This window comes from Ornithorhynchus anatinus, chromosome 9, assembly GCF_004115215.2.
Source record: "Ornithorhynchus anatinus isolate Pmale09 chromosome 9, mOrnAna1.pri.v4, whole genome shotgun sequence".
Taxonomy (NCBI): Eukaryota; Metazoa; Chordata; class Mammalia; order Monotremata; family Ornithorhynchidae; genus Ornithorhynchus; species Ornithorhynchus anatinus.
In genome coordinates this window covers 60,248,929-60,275,277 of record NC_041736.1, presented here as the reverse complement: position 1 = coordinate 60,275,277, position 26,349 = coordinate 60,248,929, and the positions used below count along the sequence as shown (strand labels likewise).

The following is a 26,349-nucleotide window of genomic DNA, read 5'->3' as shown; positions in this document are numbered from 1 at the left end:
ATGAGCCCACTGAGGCAGTCTCCTGGGAGTGAACCATCGGGCCTGGCATTCATTCATTCATTCAGTCATATGTATCGAGCGCTCACCGTGTGCGGAGCGCGGTACTAAGTGCTTGGGAGAGTAGAGCAGAACAACAAACCGACATATCCTCCGCCCACGACGGGCTTACGTTCTTGAGAGGGATAGAGACGTGAATAGAAATAAATACTTTACGGATCTGTCCATAAGAAGCAGCCTGTCAGGTGGCTCGAGCCGGGGCCTGGGAGTCAGGAGGGCCTGGGTTCTAATCCCGGCTCTGCCTCGTTTCTGCTGTGTGACCTTGGGCAGGTCATTTCACTTCTCTGGACCTCAGTTCCCTCAACTGTAAAATGGCCAGGGACCGTGTCCAACCTGATCAGTTTATATCTCGCCCCTGCTTGGCACGTATTAAGCGCTTAGCAAGTATCATTACTGTCATTATTATCAATAAGTTCCGTGAGACTGGGTGGAGCCGGGCGCGGGGGGACCGCCGCTTTGCTGACCGCCCCCCGTCCGGTTCCATCCGGTTCCAGGGATGACCAGCCGTCTCCTGGGGCCGTCGCTGGAGCCGTATCTGTTACCCGAATTGACCCGCTATGACTGTGAAGTCAACGTCCCCGTCCCGGGCAGCTCCACCCTCCTGCAGGGCAGCGACTTGCTCAGGGCCCTGGACCAGGCGGCCTGAGATCCCGGGACCACCCCCCGCCCGCCCACGAGCCCCCCCCCCCCCAGCCCGCCGGGCCACGTCTCTAACACCAGCCCCCTCCCTCCGAGACGCCCTCAGTGCCGGACGCGTCCGCCGGGCCCCGCGGTGACCTCGCCGACCTCCCAGCCTCTTCCTGCACAGAATAAGAAAGCGGATGCGCCGATCGTTTCATCTACTGTATTTTTCTCTATTGCAATAAAAACGCGTTAGCCCGTTCGGATGATCTTCCTGCCCCCCTCCCGCCCCTCCCCCGGCCCCGGACCAGCGGAGCGACCCGTCCAGCGTGACCGTGGCCTCCCCTGCGTCCACGCTGACCGGCGCCCCGCCTCCGAAGGGAGCGATTAGCCCACCCCCGCCCCGTTCGTGACAAGAATGAGGATTATGTTGCCAAAGATCATCCAAGCAGATGGAAAGAGGTGTGCGTGCGGGTACACGTGTGTGTGTGTGTGTGTGTGTGTGTGTGTGTGTGTGTGTATGCGTCTGCGTGCGTGCAATTCCCGTCTTGCCAACCGAGCGTCCCGTAGTCGGGAAGCTTCTGCTCGGAGAGGGGGCCGAGGGTTCTGGCCGGGTGGACGGATCGTCTGGGAACGTCATTTCCACCGGTGGGGGGTTTTGTTTGTCTGTTCTAATCCTTCGAAAGGCAAACTGAGGCTATTTAAAAAACGACGACTAAAAAACAGAACCCATTTCTCTCTGGGTTGAGCGTTTCTCCTTTTTAGGTACTTCCTTCTATCTTAAACTAGCGAGGCAGAGGTGGACCCCCGCTTGCTCCCAAGCCCGTTCGGAGGTGGCCGTCCTCTCCCCCACCCCGCCACGGACCCGTCGGGACTGGGGGGGCCCCCTCCGCCCCAGAGCCGGTTCTGTCACCACCGATTGCTCCCCGGTGGCTCCTGGGGTGTTGTTTCCTACCTTTGGTTGACCTGGAAGCAGAACCCAAGAAAGAGAATCATCCGACGGAAGCGTTCAGCGTTGTATCTCCCTTCTTCTAATTGTATTATTATTATTAATGTTGTGGTTATAATTATTATTATTGTTATTATTATTCTATTACGCCAAGTTGCCGTGGTGAAGTGTTTCGGGTTTGGAGCCGGGCGAAGGGGGAGAGGGGAGGAACTGTAGTTAGTAGGGCCACTGACCGGCCGGGGATCTTTCGGAGTGACCCGGAAAGGGTTGGATCGGGTATTGGGGGGCGGGGGGCGGGGGACTGCCCCCCGTCTCCCGCCCCGCCGCGTTTCCGGCGAGTCAGAGCGCGGGCCTCGGCCGCCTCGGCCGCTGGAAGGGGGAGCGGCCGACAGCGCCATCGACCCGGGCGGCCCCCGGGCCCGGGCACCTCCCTCCCCCGGCGGAAGCCACCCCCTCCCCGGTCCATCCCCGGAGCCCCGCCGCTCCCCTCTAAACCCTCTCGGGGACGTGCGCTAACTCGTACAGGTAGGGAGCACTGTAGCCCAGAGGTGCTCAGGGAGCGCTCTGGGGGCCGGTCGGATGTAGCCCTCCTTTTGCATACACTGAAAATCAGGGGCGTCCAACCCCCGGGCTCCCCAGCCAAGTGCCAGCAGGCCCCCCGCCGCCCCCGCCGAGGTCCGGGAAAGACGAAAGGCAGAAAGGTCCCAAAGCGGAGGGTTCCCCTTCTAAGGCGGGGGGCGTGCACGCGCGTGCCGTCTGTGCTAGCGTGTACGCAGGCCGCCCACGTGGCACGTATGTGCTCGGACGCGGGTGTGCGGCCCGTGCTGGCGTGCCCGCGTCCTTCACGCGGCCCGGGAACTCAGACCCGACCGCACATGATGTCAGCGTCCGGAGGGGTCCAACAGCTGTCCCGGGCCTACCCTTTCCCGTTCCCGCCGCCTCAGCCTCCCGGTTCTTAGCCGCTTTACTAAAACCCCCCGGAAATAATCCGAGCCCCCCCGCATTAATCGTACCCTGTCCGCGTAACTACTTCATGAACTGTATTTTGAATTCTTACTGACGACATTATAACCGTATGAGACCTTTAACGCGATAAGGAAAGAAATGTATTTTGACACCGATACCTTTATTAAAGTTCCACTGATCGGACTTTGCTGGTGACTCCTGCTTTGCTTTGGATTTGTTTTGTCATGTACCATTGTCAAATGAAGGATTTATTAAATTATTTATAGAAAATGAAGATTGGCCTTTGATCTTTAAGAGCAGTCCCAGAATCCCGGATCGCTGGGACTGGAGAAGGAGGAGGGGGCGGGGGTGAGAGGTCAACTGGTCCGGCCCCCTGCCTTTGGGCAGACGAAGGAAGGGAGCTCACCGTGTCTGTCCTTTCCTTAGAGGTCTGCGGAGACGGAGAGTCCACTGGTGCCTTATCGCCGTAGCCTTCTTCGGGAAGTCTTTCCTGATGGTCACCTGCCAACTCTCCCGCTTTCGTTTACATAAAAAGCCTGTCGCAGGCTTGAAGGCCGCCGCCGAAGTCCTTTCTCAGCTTTCCCTTCTCCGGGCTAAACCCCCCCCGCTGCTTTTCACCTCCTCCCCGCCCCCTCCGACCGGAGGGACGACGGCTCTCTCTGCCCCCTCTCCGGCATCTCTGCGTCCGGAGCCGACCACGGGGCCGGGGCGGGCCCCCGGCCCCGGGGACGCTCGGGTGTGTCATTAGCGGCCGAAGCGCGAAGACCTGGGCGTATCGAAAAGCCGTCCATACCGCTACCCGGGAACCCGCTTCAGTCCACTCTGACCTGCCGCCGGTTTTCCGCGGCTCTGGAACCTCCCCGGTTCGTGCCCCGGGCCCGTTTGCCGCTGACCCCCGGGGGCTCGTTTTCCCTCTCGTCTCCTGTTGCTGCAGGCCCCCGCCGTCCCGTCTGCTAAAATCACTGTGAATTCAATTTCTGACATCCGACCCATCCGGTTTCTATCGCCCGTCAATTCGAACGGCAAACTCCAGGTCATCAATAAAGGACACGATTCGGCTGGGGCCGGGACCGAAGCCTTCGAGAGCCAATCGTCACAAGGCGTCTGGAGCCCATAACTGTCCTCCGGAGAGCTCGTCACCTCAAGGCCCGGGAGACCGTGACCCTCCTCTGGAGAGCCAATCACCTCACATCCCCTGGAGATCGTGTCTGTCCTCCGGAGAGCCGTTCACCTTACAGTCCCGGCCACCACGACTGTCCTTCTGGCGAGCCAGTCACCTCACGGGCCCCGGAGACCAGGGCTGTCTTCCTGAGATCCAATCGCCTTGTAGTCCGAATGGGATCGACACCCTCGGTTTCCCCATGCTCCCGGGGGTAGCAAGTTCACACTCACTTCTTGTCAGTGAGCCCGCCACGGGGGAAGGAAATCGGAGAAACCCCTACGTCTCCCTGGTCCGAAAGCCTCTCCGCCCTTGACGCCGGACGGTCGACGTGTCTGGCACATCCACATCCGTCCATCCGTCCATCAATTACCGATATTTACGGAATACGCAGGGCACTTGGGAGAATGGGCCAGAAGCCAAAGAACCGGCCCCTCCCTTCAGAGTGTTTACGGTCTAATGAGGGAGACAAAGAACAACAGGAAGCAGTCTGAGTAGGCCGGGATGAAAAAGTTCCATAAATAACAGAATGTTCTGTTGATTATATACAGGTACATAATTGCCGGGCATAAGTACAAGTACATAAGTACGTAAGTACGAGTCTTAAGGGGGGCTGTTGGGTGATGCAATCCGGGGAGTCGGGAATGTTTCTGGGAAGAGGCGGGATTTTAGGAGAGCTTGAAAGGCCTGGAAGATTTGGGGGTGGGCGGGTGCAGGGAGCTTTTTCCCATTTTCCAGATGAGAAGGTGGGAGAGTCGAGAGTGAGGAACGCTTAGAAGAGGAGGAAAGAAGAGACCCTGGCAGGGAATAGCGGGTGAAGGACCTTGAGGCCTACGGTTGGGAATTTCCGCTGGATAGGGAGGGAGATGGGCGGGCGTTGGAGATTTTTGAGGAGTGAGCGGGGGGTGGGGGGGGCGCTGGGGAGGGGGTTGGGGGCCGAACAGTGGTCTGGAAAGATGATCCGGTCACAGCTGGGTGGAGTTTGGGCTGAAGTGGTGCGAGGCTGGGGCCCGGAGGCCAGAGAGGAGGCTGCCGACGCAGTAAGTAGTTCACGTGTGAGGAGACGAGAGCTTCGACCGGGGTCCGACCCGTTTGGGTGAAGAGGAAGGGGGGCGTCTGGGACGGGTAGCAGTGGACTCGTTGTGAACACCGGAAGACGGCTCTGGGGCTAAGGGAGAACGGTAGTGTCACGGACGGAACTGGGAAAGGCAGGAAGGAGGAGAGGAAGAGGAAGGCAGGGACAAAAGCATCCCTTTAGCCGTCGGTTAAAGTCGCAAAACAGTGATGCTGCGCATTCCATCCGTCTGGAATATTTAGTCGCTGAGTACCTAGTCGACCCCCCCGGCCTTCCGTCCCCCGGAGGGCTGCCTGGTCGAGTTCTTATTCTGGCACCTCCGTGGAGACAGGCTGGGGGGCCTCTGGGGTTCCGGGAAACCTGACGCTTAGTAACGTTGGCTTCGACCGGGCACTTGCTACGGGTGCTAACGGCCGGGGTCGAGGCAAGGGAATCGGATCGGCCGCGGTCCCTGTCCGGCCCGGGACTCACCGAGGGAGGGGTGGCGGGGATCTCGTCCCCGTTTTCCAGATGTGGAAACTGAGGTCCAGGGAGGCTAAGCGGCTTGGCCGAGGCCACCCGGAAAGCAGAGGTGGAACTGAGGTAGCCGCAAGCCGTTTCCCACCCGAGGGTCGGGGTCCCGCACCCCGGCCACGTTTGGTTGGTCTCGCCACGTCCACCCCCGGCCCGGGCCCCGACAGATCGGGACGGCGGATCCGCGGGAAGCCGGCTCCCGCCCCGCTCCGGTCCTCCCCTCCCCATTTTTCCTCCCCGCACCCCAGTTTAACCCCCGCCGAGACACCAAGTGGATGTCCCAACCTCACGGAACAGCCTGAGCCCCGGCGGTCCCGCAGGGACGTGCGGGAAGGGAAGGCCGGAGTCTTGTTTTGGTATGTTTTTGGAAGGAAGTGACCGTAGCTAAGCCCTTTCTGGAGGGCCGTGATCCCTCATCCGTTCCAAGGAGCCAGCGTCGCTTCCTCCTCACGGCCAACGCTTTCCTTCAAACCTCCCTCTCTTCAGCTGCCTCCTGCCCCCGCCCCTCTTCTCACGTGTCTCGACAGAGATCCCAAGGTCCGGGAGTAATGATCTCGGCTTCGGGATGGGCGAGCCCCGGTGGCCCCGGTGGATTGCGGCGAGGCGGAGGCCCCGGAGGACTGCGGGAAATTCACGGCTTCGGCGGATCGCGGGAAAGCGAAACCTTTGGAGGATCGTGGAGAAATGTCGACTCTACGTTGAACTGTGGGAAAATGGCGGTCCTAGAGGACAGAGAGAGAGCGAGGGCTCTGGTGAGGTGTGGAGAAGACGATAGCCCTGGTAGATTGTGGGAAAGCGGTGGCCCTGTGACTGACTATCGGCCCTGGTGAATTGAAGGAAAATAACTGTGGTCTGGATGGGTGGTGGGAAAACAACAGTCCTAGAGGACCGGGGGGAAGGGATAGCCTCGGTGGCCTGTGGGAAAGCGATAGCCCTGGTGGATTGGGGGGAGACCACCGGGAGCAGAAAGGACCGCCTCACCGGCACCCCGACGCAGAACAAATCATGAGCGGGTCGGGGCGTGTCTGTTTCCGGCCCCCTGCCCCGGAAGGGGTCATGGCCAGTGAGCTAGGTCAAACGGTAGGATGGCCACACGTTCAGATGTTGCCAAAACGGTCCGGGTTTCCGTGAGCTGGAAAGGAGCTGGAATTGGGGCGGTCCCGCCCGACGAGCCCACAGCACCCTCACCCCCAGCCACTCTTGCTCGCTGTAAGGAGGCTTGAGCATGCTGGGTCTGGTCCCATCTGAGTCCCTTCTGTAGTTCCAGAACGCCGGGGGGACTTCAATCCCTCATTTCCCACCCCTCCAAGCACCGCGAGGGAAGGGAGAGACCCTCCGGCTTGGTTTCCCCAAAGACCCTTCCGTCAAAGCGATAAAACGTGGCCCTCCACTGCGGCCAGACTGCCAACGGGCCAGAGGTTGGAGTCAGACGGAACGACCCGCTTCAGAAACGGGACTGTTCCCACCGTGTCAAGACAAGGGGAACGGGCCGGAGGCTGGGGGCGGGGGGTGGGAGGAACCCACCACCCTGCTGCTCGGTTTTCTTTAGGCTAGCCGGTCTCCCCTCAGTCCCCTCCATTTTGATCCTGGGGCCCTAGGAGAGGGAAGAATCTGGCTTCTAAGACTCCTCCACTGCTTAGAAGGGATTCCAATCCTTTCGGGGAGGGTGCGAATTTGCACTCTGAATCCTGCCACTGGCTCCGTTTCGTTAGAAAGCTTTTCATTTCATACATTTCTATACCAACGGCATTCCTAAGGACAGCCGAGTCTCAGTGATCCACAGGAGGAGCGTGGGGGATTGAAATGGGCAGGTAATCTAAATCCTCTGTTGATCCACTGGGTCAGCCTCCTCCTCCACCGAGCCCTTAATTCAGAGGTGCTACCAAAGAACCAAGCCGGCCGATACCAGTTTGCCCTCCTTCCCTCCCTCTGGAAGGGGTGGGGCGGGGGTGGGGGGAGGAGGAAGAGGAGGAGGGGAAGAAAACAGGAATTGGCCAAGAGGCAATTGGCAAAGGAGTCGTAATAACAATGATTGTGGTTTTTGTAAAGCGCTTACGACGTGCCAGGCACTGTACTAAATGCCGGGGTGGATACAAGCAGTGCGGCTCAGTGGAAAGAGCCCGGGCTTGGGAGTCAGAGGTCACGGGCTCAAATCCAGCGCCGCCGCTTGTCAGCTGTGTGACTTTGGGCAAGTCACTTTGCTTCTCTGTGCCTCAGTGACCTCATCTGGAAACTGGGGATTAGGACTGTCAGCCCCATGTGGGATAGCCTGATATCCTTGTATCCTCTCCAGCGCTTAGAACAGTGCTTTGCACATAGTAAGCGCTTAACAAATGCCATCATTATTATTATTACAAGCAAATTGGGTTGAACCCGGTCCCTGTCCCACTTGGGGCTCACAGTCTCCATCCCCCTTTTACAGGTGAGGTAACTGAGGCACGGAGAAGCGAAGTCACTTGCCCGAGGTCACACAGCAGAGAAGTGGCGGAGCCGGGATTAGAACCCAGGACCTTCTGACTCCCGGGCCCGGGCTCTAGCCACTAGGCCATGCTGCTTCTCGAACGTGGGAGAGCAAAGGGTCCATGAAGTGGATGGTTCGTTGTGGAGTAATCAGTTCAGCAACGTGGCTCAGTGGAAAGAGCCCGGGCTTGGGAGTCGGAGGTCGTGGGTTCTAATCCCGGCTCTGCCCCTCGTTAGCTGTGTGACCTTGGGCAAGTCACTTTATTTCTCTGTGCCTCAGTTACCTCATCTGTAAAATAGGGATTAAAAATAATAATGGTATTTGTTAAGCGCTTGCTATGTGCCAAGCACTGTTCTAAGCGCAGGGGTACATTCAAGGTAATCAGGTTGTCCCACGCGGGGATCACAGTCTTAATCCCCATTTTACAGATGAGGGAACCGAGGCACAGAGAAGTGAAGTTGATTCGCCCAAGGTCACTCAGCAGACAAGTGGCGGAGGGGGGATTAGAACCCACGTCCTCTGACTCCCAAGCCTGGGCTCTTTCCACTGAGCCATGCTGCTCCTCTGACAGATTAAGTCTAAGAGCCCCACATGGGACAACCTGATGACCTTACATCTACCCCAGCGCTTAGAACAGTGCTTGGCGCATAGTAAGTACTTAACAACTATCATTATTATTATTATTCAGAGCTGGTGAGATCCTCCCTCCGTTGGATTCCAAGCCATCGAGTCTCTCCCTCGCCAACGATGGCACCGTCCCGCCAAGTCCTGGCTTCAGGCCCTCGGGCCCCACCGACTCCCGGGCACTCCCGGGGGAGACCGGGAAGACATCGCGGCCCGGCGGGAGTCAGGAGACCCGCCTTCTTCCACCTGTGTGACCTGAGCCGGTCACCGAACCTCTCTGGGCCTCGGCTTTCTGTTCTCTAAAGTGGGGAGAATAATCGCTCTCAGGGACGTCACGCCCAGAAAAGGAGCCCCGGGCTGTGAATTTGCGTCGGGAGCTGGAAGGCTGGTGCTGTTGCTGGCGATGGCGGGTTTGCTCTTGCTCTTCTACTGTCCTGTCCTCTTTTTCCTAGTCAATTGTATTTATTGAGCGCTTACTATGTGCAGAACTCTGTTCTAAGCGCCTGGGAGATAACAATATAATAGCGTAACTGACACATTCCCTGCCCACGACGAGCTTCCAATCTAGAGGTTAGCTTATATCCACCCCAGCGCTTAGGACAGGACCTGGCCCCAAGTAAGCACTTAACAGGTACAATTTAAAAAATAAAAACACAAGTTCCGCTGCGGATTTTACGAACTGTACCGGGGACTGAGGTTGTTTCATTCTCTCCGAGTATTTATTTATTTGCCAGAGAGGATCGGCCACCGGGTCATCGTTTGAACCAGTAGAATCCGTAAAATTTGGTCGCCAGGCAGAGACTTCATGGCTTTGTCTCTCTCTGGGCGAAGATTCTTCCCGGGGTGAAGTTGCCCTCCCTCCCCAGCCCCCTTTCCCAGGCCTCCGCTTCCCCTTCGCTCTGCCTACGGCCACCTGTGGCCTGCCGCCCCCTCCCCAACCCCGGGCCCCGGCCCCCAGCCCTCCGCCGGCCCCCCGCCCCCTCGCTGGAGGAAGATTTCCGAGCCCTGGCAGGGGGCCCCCGGAGCGAAGAGCCCGGCCCCCGTTGCGCAAGGAAGAAACGAGCCCCAGCTTGAGCCCCGACTGCGGGGGTGAAGAGGGAGAGTCTCCCCAGACACGCCCCGACGGCTCAGAGCCCGGGAGAGGCCAGCGGCCGTGGAGACCGAGGCTGGCCAGAGGCCAGAGGCGGGGGGGGGGGCATAGAAGACCACCCTCTGCACCCTCGGCTCCAGCGGGGAAGGTCCTAGAGGGTGGTCGTCCCCAAACGCGAACTCAGGGTACAGGACCTGTGGAGCCCCCGGCCAGTAGATAAGCAGCGGGGCTTAGTGGATAGAACACGGACCTGGGAGTCCGAAGGTCATGGGTTCTAATCCCGGCTCTGCCGTGTGTCTGCTGCGTGAGTTTGGGCAAGTCACTTCGCGTTTCTCTGTGCCTCGGTTACTCAGCTGTAAAATGGGGATTAAGACTGTGGGCCCCATGTGGAACATGGACTGTGTCCAACCTGACCACATTCCGTCTTCCCCACCGCTTCTGTCTACCACATAGTAATTGTCTCTATCTGTTGCCAAATTGTCCATTCCAAGCGCTTAGTCAGCGCTCTGCACATTGTAAGCGCTCAATAAATACTATTGAATGAATGAATGAAAAGTGCTTAGCAAATTCCATAAAAAAGAGACAGAGAAAGGCATCTCAAAACACCCATAATCCGAGCAGTGGCATATTAGTTGCATTACTGTCTGGAGGTCGTAAACTCGTTGTGGGCAGGGAATGTGTCTGGTTCTGTTGTTACCGTGTACTCTCCCAAGTGTTTAGTACAGTGCTCTGCACCCAGTAAGTGCTCATTCAAAACGATCGACTGCACAGGCACAGTAAGTGCTCAAATAAGTACGGTGGAATGGATGAATGAACATCCTCACGGACTATGATATAGGTCCCCCAGCTGCCGGGGAGGGCAGGTCAGATGAGGATCAGAGGACAGATTCGCCTCTGGGTCCACTGGGCGAGCAGAGTGGGCGCAGAGGGGCCGAGCCTTTCCGTTTCCCGGCGGCGGGGGCTGCGGGAGGGGGCACAGCCAAGTTGGGCTCAGTCAGGCCAGATGGGGCCCGTGTCAGTCGGGGCCGTGACCTCCCCCTGCCAACCCCCCCCCCCCCCCGGGGTAGAGCGCACCATGGCCTTGTCCCTAGAGCCCGGGCCTGGGAGTCAGAAGGACCTGGGTTCTAATCCCGGCTCCACCACTTGCCTGCTGAGTGACCTTGGGCAAATCTCTGGGCCCCAGTTTCCCCATCTGTAAAATGGGGATTAATTAATTCATTCATTCAATAGTATTTATTGAGCACTTACTATGTTCAGAGCACTGTACTAAGCGCTTGGAACGTACAAATCGTCTTGGAACGTACAAATCAGATTAAGACCGTGAGCCCCGTGTGGGACGGGGACCGTGTCCGACCTGATCAGCTTGTATCCGCCCCCAGCATTTAGAACAGCGCCCGGCACATAGTAAGCGCTTAACAAGTACCGTAATTATTAACAAATACTACAAAAAAGGGGGGCGTCCCTGACAGGCACGCCACCGGAGCTGCTTCGGCCTCGATTCCGATCGAGGTTGGGCTCAGGGCGACGAGGCAGCGGGAGGTAACGCCCACTTGCCGGTTGGGTTGGCGGTGGGACACGGGCGACAGGTGTCACCCGGGGTCCCGGCGGTGCTGCCCCTCACACCCTGCTCTCCCGCCCGTGGTGCCCTCCGCTGCCCGACTCAGAGGTGGGCCCTCGGGGCTCCCCGCCCCGCCGGCCCGGCTCCCCGAACGGCTTCCTCCGGAGCCAGGCCCGACGGGCCCACCAGCCCGGGCAGGCCTCGCCTCCGCCCTCAGCGGCCTCCGCCCCGGTGCCGGCCTGCGCCCAATGGCGGGGCTGCGTCGGCGGGGGTGGCGATGAGGGAGAAGGGCGGGATGGAGGGGAACGCCCCCCTCTCCCCGCTCCTGACCTCGGCCTCGACGCCCCGGCTTCTCCGAGCCAAACCTTGAGTGCTGGAGTCGTTTTCGGGGTTTTGCGGTTTATTGGAGGGAAACAAAACCCTTCCCCGAACCTGCCTGTCCCGACTTGCAAATGGGGCTTATTTGGAACAAGAGCTTGAGAGAGAAGCTCTGGAACGCAGAATCTCTCTCCCCGACTGGCTCGCTCCTCTTTCTTATCTGATCCTTTTCCCTTTCACCTCCCCGATCCGGGATGGTGCTCCATTCCGCTGGTTCTTCTCTCCCCGACCCCCGACAATTCCCAACTTCCTCTCCCTACCGGTTCCCATACTGGCCACCTTCCAGTTGAACGACCGTCCCAGCCTCGTCACCGGCCTCCCGGCCTCCAGCCTCTCCCCGGCCTCGGTCGTTCATTCATTCATTCGATCGTATTTGTTGAGCACTCACTGTGTGCAGAGCACTGTACTAAGCACTTGGGAGAATCCAGCCCTCACACGGCTAGGCCACGCTGCTTCTTCTGCTTCCGACACCCCTCTATAGTCCCCGAGAAGCAACATAGTCTCGTGGAAAGAGCACGGGCCTGGGAGTCGGAAGACCTGGGTTCTAATTCCAGCTCAGCCATGTACCTGCTGTGTGACTTCGGGCAAGTCACTTTGCTTCTCCATGCCTCACTTTCCCCGTCTGCAAAATGGGAACTCAATATCTGTTCTCTCTCCTACTTAGACGACAAGCCCCATGAGGGACCTGACGATCTCGTATCTACCCCAGCGCTCAGTACGGGGCTTGGTGCGTAGTAAGTGCTTAACAAATATCGCAATTGTCACTAGTCTTCAAGCTCCTGTGAGCAGGGACTGTGTCTACCGACTCTGTTGTATTGTCCTCCCCCAAGCGCTCAGTACCGGGCTCTACACACAATAAGCGCCCAGTAAATACCAGAGGTGGATCGACTCCTCGCTCGCATTCTTCCCCCAGTCACGAACTCCCTCCCTGACCAAACCCCTCAAATGGCGGCCCTCCCCACATCGCCAAAGCCCCCCTGAAATCCCCCCTCCTCCAGGAGACCTTCAGTGATCGATTCCCAACGGCCCAACCCCAATTCCTTCCCCCCTGCTTCAAGAAGCAGGGTGACCTAGTGGTCAGAGCCCGGGCCTGGAAGTCAGAAGGACGTGGGTTCTCTTGTCCTCTGTGTGACCCTGGCCAAGTCACTTCACTTCTCTGCGCCTCAGTCCCCTCGTCGGTCAAATGGGGATTAAGGCTGTGAGTCGTATGCGGGACAGGGACCGTGTCCACCTTGATTAGCTTCTAACTCCCCCAGCGCTTAGTCCTGGCACATAGTAAGCGCTTAACAAAATCCATTAAAAACAAGAATAGAGAGTATTTGCCAGGAAAAATGACTTAAATAAGGATCTGTGACTTTTTTTGCAGGGGGGAGAGGCGAGGGAGGGAGCACCCTGAATCTTGGCACACTCAGGGGCCACGCTGGCCACTGACCGTTGGCGGAGCCCAGAGACCCTCTCGTTCCCCCTCCCGCCCCCGGCTCTTTCCTCCCTCTGGGGGCTTCCCGGCCACAAGGGCCAGGGTGACCGACGCTTGGCCGGTGCTGGTGGTCACGCTCTGTTTTCCCCGGACGCCTAATCAGATTAATGAGGCCCATCATCAAGCAGGCTTTTGTGCCGGCCTGGTCTCCCCCATCCCGCACGGAAGTCCCCCCGGGCCCCCGTCATCATTTTCAGGGCTTCGTGACTTCTGCCACGTCACTTCCATGCTGGAGGAGGGGGAGGAAGAGGAGGAGAAGAAGACTACTTTTGGTAAGCCTCACCCCCCTCCCACCCCCAGCCCCTGGCAATTCCCCAAGGAGAGCCTCAACCTGCCCCTTTACCCCATCCCTGCTGGGTGAACTTGAGCTGATGACTTAACCTCTCCGAGCAGTGGTCCAGAAAACCACCATCAGATGCCAGCCCCGCCTCACCTGGGGAGCGGAGATCGGCCCGGATTAAATAGGGCCCTGCTTGCCCCCGGGCAAGTTGGGAGATTAAAAAAGGCAGGGAGAGAAGGAGAGAGCCCCCAGGTTCCGTGGCCTCCAGAAGGAACGCTTCTGGAGAACCAAGACCGCGCTATTCGCTGATTTGTTCAATCGTTCTTATTGAGCACTTACTGTATGCGGAGCACTGTACTAAAACTTGCGAGAGTATAATAGAATAATAAGCAGATATATTCCCTGCCCACAACTAGTTTACAGTCTAGAGGGTGATTTCACAGCCACCCTGCAGACCCCACAGCCCAACACACACAGCTGATGGCAAAGGAGAAGCGGCCTGACCTAATGGATAGAGCCCCGGCGTGGGAGTCAGAGGGACCTGGGTTCTAGTCCCGGCTTTGCCACTTAATAATTATAATAATAATTGTAGTATTTGTTAAACACTTACCTTGTGCCAGGCACCATCCTGAATGCTGGGTTGGATACAAACAAATCGGGTGGACACAGTCCCTGTCCCTCGTGGAGCTCACATTCTCAATCCACATTTTCCAGTTGAGGCAACTGAGAGAAGTCAAGTGATTTGCCCAAGGTCGCACAGCAGACAAGTGGCGGAGCCAGGATTAGAACCCAAGGCCTTCTGATTCCAGGCCCGTGCTCTATCCACTACGCCGGGCTGCTTCTCTGCTGTGCGACTTTGGGCAAGTCACTTCACTTCTCTGTGCTTCAGCTCCTTCATCAGTAAAATGGCGATAAAATCCTACTCCCTCCTATTCAGACTGTGAGCCCCATGTGGGACAGGGACTGTGTATACTACGTCTAAGCCAAAGCTTAATCCAGTGGTTGATAGGTAGTAAATCCTTAATAAATATTAGTAGTATTGTATTATCAATATTATAATCATAGGCTGGCTGGGAAGACTGGGATAATCAACAATAATAATGGCCTTTATCAAGCACTGTCCTAAGACCTGGAGTAGAGTTAATCAGGTTGGACCTAGTCCCCCTCCCACATGGGCCTCACAGTCCAAGTAGGAAGGAGAACAAGTTTTTAATCCCTATTTGATAGATGGGGAGACTGAGGCACAGAAAAGTGTAGTGTCTTGCCCAAAGTCTCACAGCAGGTCAGGGATTAGAACCCAGATCCTCTGACTCCCAGGTGAGTCCTCTTTCCCCTAGGCCGCTCTTCTTCTCCTATCGGTAGCGTTCACGGAAGCCCCTGCTGTGCCGGCCCCGTAATCGGTCACTCAATCAATGGCATTTATTGAGCGCTTACTACGTGCGGACCACTGTACTAAGCACTTGAGAGAGTACAATACAACAGAATTAGCCGACATGTTCCTTGCCCCTAACGAGCTCCCGGTCTAGATGGGAAGACAGACATCAATATAATAATAGTACTTGTAAAGCACTCACTATGTGCCAAGCGCTGTTCTAAGCACTAGGCAGATACAAGTTTAATCAGGTCCCTGTCCCTCATGGGGCTCACGCCCTTAATCCCCATTTTCCAGAGGAGGGAACTGAGGCCCAGAGAGGTGAAGTGACTTGCCCAAGGTCACACAGCTGACCAGGGGCGGAGCCGGGATTCGAACCCAGGTCCTTCCGACTCCCGGCCCCGGGCTCTATCCGTCAGGCCACGCCGCTTCTCGCTGTAGCTCTGAACTGTCCATTCCAAGCGCTTAGTCCAGTGCTCTGCACATAGCAAGCGCTCAAGAAATACTATTGAATGAATGAATGAACTGAGCGGGTTGGGAGAGGTCGTCTCTCCTCGCTCCAGTCCACACTTCACTCCGCTGCCTGGATCGTTTTTCTACAGAAACGTTCAGGCCGCGTCTCCCCGCTCCTCAAGAACCTCCCGTGGTTGCTCGTCCACCTCCGCATCAGACAGAAAGTCCTTTAAAGCCGTCCACCACCTCGTCCTGTCCTTCCTCACCTCGCTACTCTCCTCCTCCAACCCAGCCCGCACACTTGGCTCCTCCAGCGCTAACCTCCCCGACGGGCCTCCACCTCCTCTATCTCACCGCCGACCTCTCGCCCACGTCCCGCCTCTGGCCGGGACCTCCCTCCCTCCTCGGATCCGCCAGACGTTTCCTCTCCCCTTCTTCGTAGCCTCACTGAAAGCCCGTCTCCTCCGCGGGGCCTTCCCTGCCTGCGCCCTCCTCTCTTCTCCCTTCTGCGTCGCCCTGGCTCGCTCCCTCTACTCATCCCCCCCCCCCCCCAGCCCCACACCGCTTATGATGATGATGTTGGTGTTTGTTAAGCGCTTACTACGTGCAGAGCACTGTTCTAAGCGCTGGGGGAGATTTACAGGGTCATCAGGTTGCCCCACGTGAGGCTCACAGTCTTCAACCCCATTTACAGATGAGGTCACCGAGGCCCAGAGAAGTGAAGTGACTCGTCCACGGTCACCCGGTGGTGGAGCCCGCATTCGAACCCATGACCTCCGACTCCGAAGCCCGGGCTCTTGCCACTGAGTCCCGCTGCTTCTCTGATGACCGTATCCATATTTTATTGATTGATATCAACGCGTGTCTCTCCCTGTAAGCTCGTCGTGGGAAGGGGATGTGTCCGTTCTTTGTTCCGTCGTACTTTCCCACGTGCTCAGTCCGAGGCTCTGCACACGGTAAGCGCTCAATCAGTACGACCGGATGCACGGAGAATGAAGGAACGAAGGCCACCGGACTACTAGCCCACGGGACACCCGCCCTCAAGGAGCTCACAGAGGCCGCCTCTGGCAGCGGGACGTCCGAGGAGCGGACCGGCCCGTCCGCTCTCATTCCTCTTTCGCTCCCCAGCGCAGCTCATCTGCGAGGGTTTCGCTCCCGGCCCCGACGTGGACGATTCTCTCCGTGACCTCTCCGTCACCCGGCGGGGTGGTTAACGCGCTTCCTGCAGCCGGCATGTGACAGCTACTCTCGCACCTGCAAACCCATGGAGGCAGCCTCTGTTTGATCTCCACAGCCACGGTTTTTCTCTAAATAACCACGGGCCCGGCTCGATTGCCAGATCAGCTTCCTCCCCAAACCACGGCCCGTAGGTTCTCGTGGGAAAGAGAGCCACGGGGGCTCAGGTCCCATCCACGGCCTCGCCCGACGATCCGGGGTGGCCGGGGCGGCGACGGGGTGGACGGGGGGGCGGGGAGGGGCCGGGGGGAGGTGGAGGCCGGTGGAAGCGGAGGCCGACGGACGGGGAGAAGGGAGCGAGCGAGGCCGGTGGACGTGGGGACCGGAGGAAGTGGAGACTGGAGGATGTGGATGCTGGTGGACGTGGGGGCGGGACAACGCGGAGGCGGGGCAGACGTGGAGGCCGGTAGATAAAAACAGGCTTTTGTTAAGCTCTTACTGTGTGCCAAGCACCGTTCTAAACCTTGGGGTAGTTAGAAGGTGATCGGATTGTCTCACGTGGGGCTTCACCGTCTTAATGCCCATTTTGCAGATGAGGTAACTGAGGCACAGAGAGGTTAAGTGACTTCCTTAAGGTCACGTAGCAGACAGGAATGATAATGGCATTTGTTAAGTGCTTAGGTTGTCCCACGTGGCACCCGCAGTCTTCACCCCCATTTCGCAGATGAGGTAACTGAGGCACGGAGAAGTTAAGTGGCTTCCCTAAGGTCACACAGCAGACAATGATAATAATACTACCAATGGTATTTGTTAAGTGCTGTGTGCCGAGCACTGAGATAGATACAGTGTAATCAGGTCGTCCCCCGTGGGGCTCCCCGTCTTCATCCCCATTTTCCAGATGAGGTCACTGAGGCCCAGAGAAGTGAAGCGTCTTGCCCAAGGTCACAAAGCGGACAAGCGGCGGAGCCGGGATTAGAACCCACGACCTCTGACTCTCACGCCCGGGCTCTTCCCCGAGGAGGCCAGAAGTGGAGACGGGAGGAATTGGAGGCCGGTGAAGGGGGAGGCCGGTGGACGGCGGGGGCGGGACAGACGTGGAGGTGGGGCGGGCGGGGAGGCCGGCGGGTGAGAGGCCGGTGGACGTGGAGGCCGGGAGATGGGAAGACCAGTGGCCGGGGAGGAAGGCGGCCGTGGCAGCGGGCCAGGCCGGGCGAGTCGACCTCGCCCTTCCACTTCCTGTCTAACCTCCCTCCCCGCCTCGCCCCTTGGAGTCGGCCAGTACGGCCTCCTTCCACCTGGCTCTCAGACCCCCTCCTCCTCTGGACTGTGAGTTCATTATGGGCAGAGAATGCGCCCGTTCGTTCTGTTGTATTGTACTCCCCCAAGCGCTTAGTACAGAGCCCCGCACGTAGTAAGCGCTCGATAAATACGATCGATCGATCGATGCGATCGACCTTTTGAGGGTGGTCTCTCTGGAACTGCACCCAAATCCCACGTCGGTGACCAGGTGACCCTTCGTTTATTAAGCAACCGCTGCGGACCGAGCTCTGTGCAGATGATGGAATTTGTTAAGCGCTATGTGCAAGGCACTGTTCTAAGCGCTGGAGAGGATACAAGGTGATCAGGTCGTCCCACGTGGGGCCTTCATCCCCATTTTCCAGATGAGGTCACTGAGGCCCAGAGAAGTGAAGTGACTTGCCCAAAGTCACCCAGCTGACAAGGGGCAGAGCCGGAATTTGAACCCATGACCTCTGACTCCCAAGCCCGGGGCTCTTTCCACTGAGCCAGGCAGAGCCCTATACGATAATATTTATTCAGCAACTACTGTGAGGAGCTGTTTGGCCTCATGGAAAGGGCCCGAGCCTGGGAGTCAGAAGAGCTGGGTTCTAATCCCTGCTCCTCCTCGTATCTGCTGTGTGATTTGGGCAAGTGACTTCACTTCTCTGGGCCTCAGTCCCCTCATCTGCACAGACTCCTACTTAGTCCGTGAGCTCCAGGCGGGACCCGATTACCTGGTGTCGGCCCCAGGGTTTAGTACAGTGCTTGACCCATAGTGAGCGCCTGGCAAATGTTGTCGGGGGTGGAATCGTTGTTCTTATCACTGGGGGCGAAGCGCTGTACTAAATGCTAAACGTGGGATACTCCCGCCCTCCAGGAGAAAGCCCCAGTGAGTCCAAGGCTACAGCCGCGGGACCGTACCGTGGAGCAGACGCGTGACGACACGACGGCCTGGCCGTGCGACCCTGCGCTTGCGTGACCGTGTGCCGACGATGTCTTCTAAGAGCCCTTGGTTCTCCGTTCAGCCCAGGGTGTTTGTGATTCAAGGTGGAAAGAGAAGTCGCTCACTCTGGCTTTGAGATCTCTGGCAGAAATAGAAGGCGACGATCAGAAGATCAAAACTGAGACATTTAGAAACTTCCAGGAAACCAGCGACCTTTCAGAACCGGGGCTCGGCTCGACTCTGTTCAGCCACAGCTCGCTCTTCTTCTCCTGTTTCAGTCTTTGGGGACCAGTCAGAGGCCCCCCCCCCCCCGCCCCCACCCCAGTTCTACGGCACTGATGGAGCCGGTGCGCTCATTTGTATATATTTTTATTACCCTATTTATTTTGTTAATGAGGTGTCCATCCCCTTGATTCTATTTATTGTGATAAAGTGGTCTTGTTTTTGTCTGTCTGTCTCCCCCGAGTAGACCGTGAGCCCGTCGATGGGCGGGGATTGTCTCTATCTGTTGCCCAATTGTCCATTCCAAGCGCTTAGTACAGTGCTCTGCACATAGTAAGCGCTCACTAAATACTATTGAATGAAGGTTCAGTAAGCGCTTAACAAAATACCATTCAACGAGGCTGGGATCCTGTTTTAACTCTGCCCTCTCCTCTGCCTGGCAGCATCATTTTTCTATCCTTTTTTAACGCCATATCCGATGACTGTCCCCGCTCTTTCAGACGTTTAATTCCTTCCTCAAATCCCTGTCTTCCTCCCACCCCCACCGTCTCTTGCCCCTAATGACCTGGCCTCGTGCTTTATTGAGAAAATTGAACCGCCAGGCGTAATCTCCCTAAAAATCTAAAAATGTTTTGCTCCAGTTCCTCCCTCCTCCTGCCCCTTCTTTGACTCTCCCATCTTTCCCAGTAGTTTCTCAAGGGGAGATTTCCTGCTTTCTCTCAAAATCCACCTGCGCCTCCGACCCCATTCCTTCGCACCTCATTGAAACCCTTGTCGCCGCCCTTCTTCCCTCCCTAACAGCGGTCTTCAACTGCTCGCTCTCCAATGGCTTCTTCCCCACGGCTTTCAAAAAAGCCCGTGACTTCCCTATCCTAAAAAAAACCTTCTCCTGACCCTACAGCTCCCCCGAGTTATCGCTCCATCTCCCTCCTACTCTGAGGGGAGTAAGTTGTCCACACCGGCTGTCTCAAGTTCCTGTCCTCCAATTCTCTCCTTGATCCCCTCCGATCTGGCTTCTGCTCCCCTGGCTCCATGAAAACTACCCTCTCAAGTTACCGACGATCTCCTTCTTGCCAAATCCAACGGCCTCTACTCCATCCTCATCCTCCTCGACCTCTCCGCTGCCTTCGACACTGTGGACCACCCCCTTCTTCCGGAAACACTATCCGATCTTGGCCTTCACTGACACCGTCCTCTCCTAGTTCTCATCTCATCCCTCTGGCCGCTCATTCTCTGTCTTTTGGCGGCCTCCTCCTTTGCCTCCCATCCTCTACCTGTGAGGGGGAGGTTCCCTCAAGGCTCATTTCTGGGTCCCCTTCCGTTCTCCATCTGCACCGGCTCTCTCGGAGATCTCAATTGCTCCCACAGCTTCAACTTCCATCTCTACGGGGATGATTCCCTAATCGACCTCTCCAGCCCCGACCTCTCACCGTCTCTGCAGTCTCACATTTCCTCCTGCCTTCAGGACATCTCTACTTCAATATCTCGCCAGTAGCTCAAACTTAACATGTCCGAAACAGAACGCCTCATCTTCTCACTCGAACCCCGTCCTTCCCCCCGTCTTTCCCATTACCGTGGACACCACCACCTATCCTCCTCGTCGCACAGACCCGTAACTTTGGCATCATCCTCACCTCGTCCCTCTCATTCAACCCATATATTTAATTTGTCACCGAATCCTATAGGTTTCAACTTCACATCGTTAAAATCCAGCCTTCCCTCGCCATCCAAACTACCACCGTGCTGATCCAACCACTTATCCTATTCATTCATTCATTCGATCACATTTATTAAGTGTTTACTTTGTGCAGAGCACTGTACTAAGCGCTTGGGAGAGTACAATGCAACAATAAACAGTGACAATCCCTGCCCACGAGGCGCTCACAACCTGGGGAGGTGGGGGGGAGACAGACATCAATGCAAATAAATGGACATTGAGACAAATCATTAAAATGACAGATAGAAATATAAGTGCTGTGAGGCAGGGAGAGGAAGAGCAAAGGGAGCAAGTCAGGGTGCCGCAGAAGGGAGTGGGAGATGAGGAAAAGCGGGAGTTACTCTGGGAAGGCCTCTTGGAGGAGATGGGCCTTCAGTAAGGCTTTGAAAGTGGGGGGAATAGTTGTCTGGCAGATTTAAGAATAATAATAATAATGATAACAATGATGGTATTTGTTAAGTGCTTACTATGTGCCAAGCACAGTTCTAAGTTCTGGGTTAGATAAAAGGTCATCATGTCGTCCCCTGTGGGGCTCACAGTCTTCATCCCCATTTTCCAGATGAGGCAACTGAGACACAGAGAAGTCAAATGACTTGCCCCAGGTCACAAAGCCGATAAGTGGCAGAGCCGAGATTGGAACCCACGACCTCTGACTCCCAAGCCCGGGTTCTTTCCACTAAGCCACGCTGCTGCTGCGGAGGTGAGGAGGGAGGGCATTCCAGGCCAGAGGTAGGACGTGGGCCACGGGTCAGTGGCAAGACAGTGAAGATGGAGGCCGAGTGAGGAGGTGAGCGGCAGCAGAGGAGCGGAGTGTGCGGGCTGCGATGGAGAAGGAGAGAAGCGGGGTGAGGTAGGACGGGGACGAGGTGATGGACGGTTTTAAAGCCAATGGTGAGGAGTTTTTGATCGATTGATACGGAGGTGGAGGGGCCTCTGCCTCGCTTATATCGCCGGTGTCCTCACTGACCTCCCAGCCTCCCGTCCCTCCCCCATTTCAGTCCGTATTTCACACTGCTGCCCCGGTCGTTTTTCTACAGAAATATTCCGCCCGTGTCTCCCGCCTCCTCGACAACCCGCCGTGATGGCCCGTCCGCCTCCCCATCCAAAAACACGTCGGCTTTAAAGCAGCCAACCGCCTCATCCCCTCCTATCTCACCTCGCGGATCTCCTGCTACCGCCCATCAAAACCAACCTACTCTCTGTGACTCGATCATAATAACAATGATGGTGTTCGTTAAGCGCTTACTATGTGCCAAGCACCGTTCCAAGCGCTGGGGGGATGCAAGGTCATCAGGTTGTCCCACGTGAGGCTCGCCGTCTTAATCCCATTTTCCAGATGAGGGAACTGAGGCCTAGAGAAGTGAAGCGACTTGGCCAAAGTCACACAGCCGACAGGTGGCGGAGTCGGGATTAGAACCCGTGACCTCTGACTCCCAAGCATCTTACTCCCTGCAGGCTGGAACGCCTTCCGCTTCTCTCCGCCTTCAAAGCCCTATTAAAATTTCATCTCCTCCTGGAGGCCTTCCCTGACTAAGCCCTCATTTCCCCTCCTCCCTCTCCCTTCTACACCATTATTGTTAGTAATAATAATACTAAGCCCTCATTTCCCCTCCTCCCTCTCCCTTCTATTATTCTATTATTAATAATCATCATCATCATATTTATTGAGTGCTTACCTGTGTGCAAAGCACTGTACTAAGCTCTTGGGAGAGTACGCGATAACACCAAACACATTCCCTGCCCACAGCGAGCTCACAGTCTAGAGAGGGAGACGGACATTAATATAAATAGATACCTAAATGAATAAATTCATTCATTCATTCGATCGGATTTATTGAGCGCTGACTATGCGCAGAGCACTGTACCGAGCGCTCGGAGTGTACGATTCGGCAACGGACAGAGACGGTTCCTGCCCAACAACGGGCTCACAGTCTAAACGAGGGAGACAGAGAAATAGATTACAGATATATACAGATATGTTGTTGTATTGTCCTCTCCCAAGTGCTTAGTACAGTGCTCTGCACACAGTCAACGCTCAATAAATACGATTGAATGAACGAATCCTCGCACTCGGATCTGGGCCCTTTATATTGACCTCGATATTCGCCCCACCCTCGGCCCTACAGCCCTTATGTAGAGTTTATGTCGACGTCGGTCTCCCCTTCTAGACGTCAAGCTCTTGGAGGGCGGGGAATGTGTCGGCGCTTAGAACCGGCGCTCAGCGCTTAGAACAGTGCTCGGAGCTTAGAACGGTGCTCAGCGCCTAGAACGGTGCTTGGCACAGAGTAAGCGCTTGACAAATACCAACGTTATTATTATTACCCCCAGGCCCCAACTGTGAGGATAATGGGGCCAGTGTTCCCGGATTCAGCCGTGGGGTCGAATCCAATCCCCCCCGACAACTGTTTGAGTTCCCCGGGCTGCTCCTTACTAGACTCAGGTCGGACCAGGGGATGCCCAAGCACCCGAACGGTCCAGAATCAGGAGTTGCCCCATTAGCCCCGTTCCCTCGGCCTGCCCCCGCCCCAATCCCAGGACTAAAACACTGTGCTAAATCCTGGGGAAGAAGTCACGCCGGACAGAGAAGCAGCCTGCCTGAGTGGTTAGAGCACGGGCCTGGGAGTCCGAAGGTCACGGGTTCTAATCACTTCACTTCTCTGGGCTCTAGTTATCTCCTCTGTAACATGGGGATTGAGACCGCGAGCCCCACGTGGGACAGGGACTGTGTCCAACCTGATTTGCTTGTGTGCACCCCAGCGCTTAGTATAGTGCTTGGCACATAGTAAGTGCTTAAAAAATGCCACAGTTGTTATTAGAGTTATTATTAGAAGTTATTGGAGAAGCAGTGTGGCTCAATGGAAAGAGCCCGGGCTTGGGAGTCAGAGGTCACGGGTTCTAATCCCGGTTCCGCCACTTGTCTGCCGTGTGACTTTGGGCAAGTCACTTCACTGTGACTGTGGCAAGTCACTTCACTTCTCTGTGCCTCGGTGACCTCATCTGTAAAATGGGGATTAACTGTGAGCCGCACGTGGGACGACCTGATGACCCTGTATCTCCCCCGGCGCTTAGAACAGTGCTCTGCACATAGTAAGTGCTTAACAAATACCGACATTATCATTATTCTCTGGGCCTCAGTTCCCTCATCTGTAAAATGGGGATGAAGACTGTGAGCCCCAAGTGGGACAACCCGATGACCTTGTATCCACCCCCAGCGCTTAGAACAGTGCTTGGCGCATAGGGAGCGCTTAACAAATACCATCATTATTATTACTAGAATAATAATTCTAATAATGATTAGCACTTATCATTATTAGATTCTTATTAGATAATTCTCATAATAACAACTCTCAGAATAAAGTGGGGGAGGGTTTTTTTTTTTTTTAATGGTATTAGCTAAGTGCTCACTACTTTCCAGGCACCGTGCTGAGCTCTGGGGTCGGCAGGAGGTAACGGGGTTGGACACGGTCCAAGTTCCATGTAGGGATCCCCATTTTTACAGATGAGGGAACCGAGGCCCGGAGAAGCGAAGTGACTCGCCCACGGTCCGGCAGCTGACAAGAGGCGGAGCCAGAATCGGAACCCAGGTCCCCCAGAGCCTACTCCTCCCCGGCCCTCAGCCCCACTTTCCAGAAAACCCTTGGCACGGAGCGAGTCGGTTAGGACTTTCGGAAAGGAAGTTGATTCAGAGACTTGCCGGGTGACTTAATTTAGCTGGAAGAGTGAGTGCGCTTTGGAAACCGTGGGAGCTGGGACACACGTGTGGGTCATCGGGAAGACGCGTGGGAGGGCGACGGGGCGGGGGCGGGAGCGTGTGGGGATGTGGGTGAGAGGCGAGTGAACGGGGAAGGAGGCCGAGGGCCCGGGAGCGGGAAGGCCCGTGCGTGTGGGAAGGGGAGGACGGGTGTGCCGGCTGGGGAAGATGGAAGATCTGGCCTCCTGGGAGGGTCTGATGTGGGGAGAGGGTCCGAGGTTCACCCCCACACTCCGCAAGCCGCGAGGCCCGGCCGTCCCCGACGTGTGTCCGGGAAGCCGGGACCGCTGATGCGACCGGAAGGAGGGAGGGAAAATCAGGTCAAGGACTCGTTCCCGTCGACGGCCCGCCGACGCGGGAAGGGGCCGGCGGGGGCGGGTGGAGGTGGATTGGACGTGTGGGGAAGTGTGGGGATAGGTGGGGGTGCGGGTGGAGGCCCGGGGCTATTCGTGGAGGCGGGTGGAGGTGTACGGATGAGCGTGGAGGTGTGTGGACGTGTGTGGATCGGTGTGGAGGGGGGTGGGTGTGAGCGGAAGCGAGTGGAGGTGAGTGGAGGTGTGTGGAAGTGTGTGGATATGTGTGGAGGTGTGTGGCTATTCGTGGAGGTGTGTGGAGGTGTGTGGATGAATGTGGAGGGGTGGGGATACGTGGGGATGAGTGTGGAGGTGGGTGTGAGTAGAAGTGTGTGGATACGTGGGGATGTGTGTGGAGGTGTGTGGCAATTCGTGGAGGTGTGTGGAGGTGTGTGGAGGTGAGTGGAGGTGTGGGGAAGTGTGTGGATACGTGGGGATGTGTGTGGAGGTGTGTGGCGATTTGTGGAGGTGTGTGGAAGGGTGTGGAGGTGAGTGGAGGTGTGGGGAAGTGTGTGGATATGTGGGGATGTGTGTGGAGGTGTGTGGCGATTTGTGGAGGTGTGTGGAAGTGTGTGGCTATACATGGAGGGGTGTGGAGGGGTGTGGCTATTTGTGGAGGTTTGTGGAGGTGTGTGGATGAGCGTGGATGAGTGTGGAAGGGGGTGGGTGTGAGTAGAAGTGTGTGAAGGTGTGTGGAGGCGTGTGGATTTGTGTGAATATGTGGGGATGTGTGTGGAGGTGTGTGGAAGTGTGTGGCTATTCGTGGAAGTGTGTAGAGGTGTGTGGCTATTCGTGGAGGCGTGTGGAGGTGTGTGGAGACGTGTGGAAGTGTGTGGATATGTGGGGATGTGTGAGAAGGTGTGTGGGTGTGAGTGGATGAGTGCGGAGGTGTGTGAGCGGAAGTGAGCGGAGGTGAGTGGAGGCGTGTGGAAGTGTGTGGAGGTGTGTGGAGGTGTGTGGATATTTGTGGATGTGTTCGGAGATGTGTGGATACGTGTGGAGGTGTTAGATGGGTATGGAGGTGTGTGGAGGTGTTTGGATACGTAAAATAATAATAACCGTGGTATTGGTTAAGCGCTTACTTTGTGCCAGGCACCGTACTAAGCGCTGGGTTGGATACGAGCAAATCGGGTTGGACACAATCCCTGTCCCACGTGACTTTCACAGTGTGCGGAGGTGTGTGGATGTGTGCAGGTGTGGGCGGTTGTGGATAGATTCAGGAAGGTGTAGATGGAGGTGTGCGGTGTTGTGAGCAGCTATATTGGCGCATGTGGGTGCTTGTGGATGTGCTCAATTGTATTCACTGAGCGCTTACTACGTGCGGAGCACTGTACTAGGCGCTTGGAATGGACAATTCAGCGACAGACAGAGACCATCCCCGCCCGACGACGGGCTCCTGGTCTAAACGGGGCGGGTGTGTTTGTGCATGTGTGTGTTTGACCGTGAATGGAGGTGCGTGTGGATGTATGGCCTGGTAGTAGACGCCCTGGTATTTATTGAGCACTCCTCAATGGGAGGCGATCTAGTAAGACGTGGTAGGATCCAGCCGGCCACATTCTCCGCCCGCAGGGAGCTTCCGCTCTAAAGGAGGAGGCTGACATTCAAATGTTCAAAGAGAATAACCCCAACAAATAATCGATGTCAAATTGTATTTCAAATCATTTCTCCCCCTGCTAAATGGTCCGACTCCAGAGTGACCTGGTCGCATTTAGCAGGGGTAATAAGAGAATAAAACGCGGGAGGGAGGGATTTTTTGCGTAATGGTGTTTGTTAAGTGCTTACTACGTGCCCGGCACTCTTCTAAGAGAAGGCAGCGAGGCTCAGTGGCAAGAGCCCGGGCTTGGGAGTCAGAGGTCATGGGTTCGAATCCCAGCTC

General features: G+C 56.6%; 1 protein-coding gene and 1 long non-coding RNA gene across 2 annotated transcripts in view; both read left to right on the top strand.

Annotated features, from left to right (window-relative positions):
• EPAS1 (endothelial PAS domain protein 1) overlaps positions 1 to 2,867 on the top strand; it is a 34,658-nt gene extending 31,791 nt beyond the window's left edge. The window contains 1 exon segment of the mRNA XM_029071672.1: positions 552 to 2,867. Within this exon segment, the coding sequence (XP_028927505.1) occupies positions 552 to 703 (152 nt within the window). The 3' untranslated portion in view covers positions 704 to 2,867.
• A 1,828-nt stretch (positions 2,868 to 4,695) lies between these two features.
• Positions 4,696 to 9,109, top strand: LOC120638633. The gene is made up of 2 exons (XR_005660395.1): positions 4,696 to 6,092; positions 8,490 to 9,109. It is a non-coding gene; the product is annotated as an uncharacterized LOC120638633 (long non-coding RNA).
• Positions 9,110 to 26,349: the final 17,240 nt, after the last annotated feature.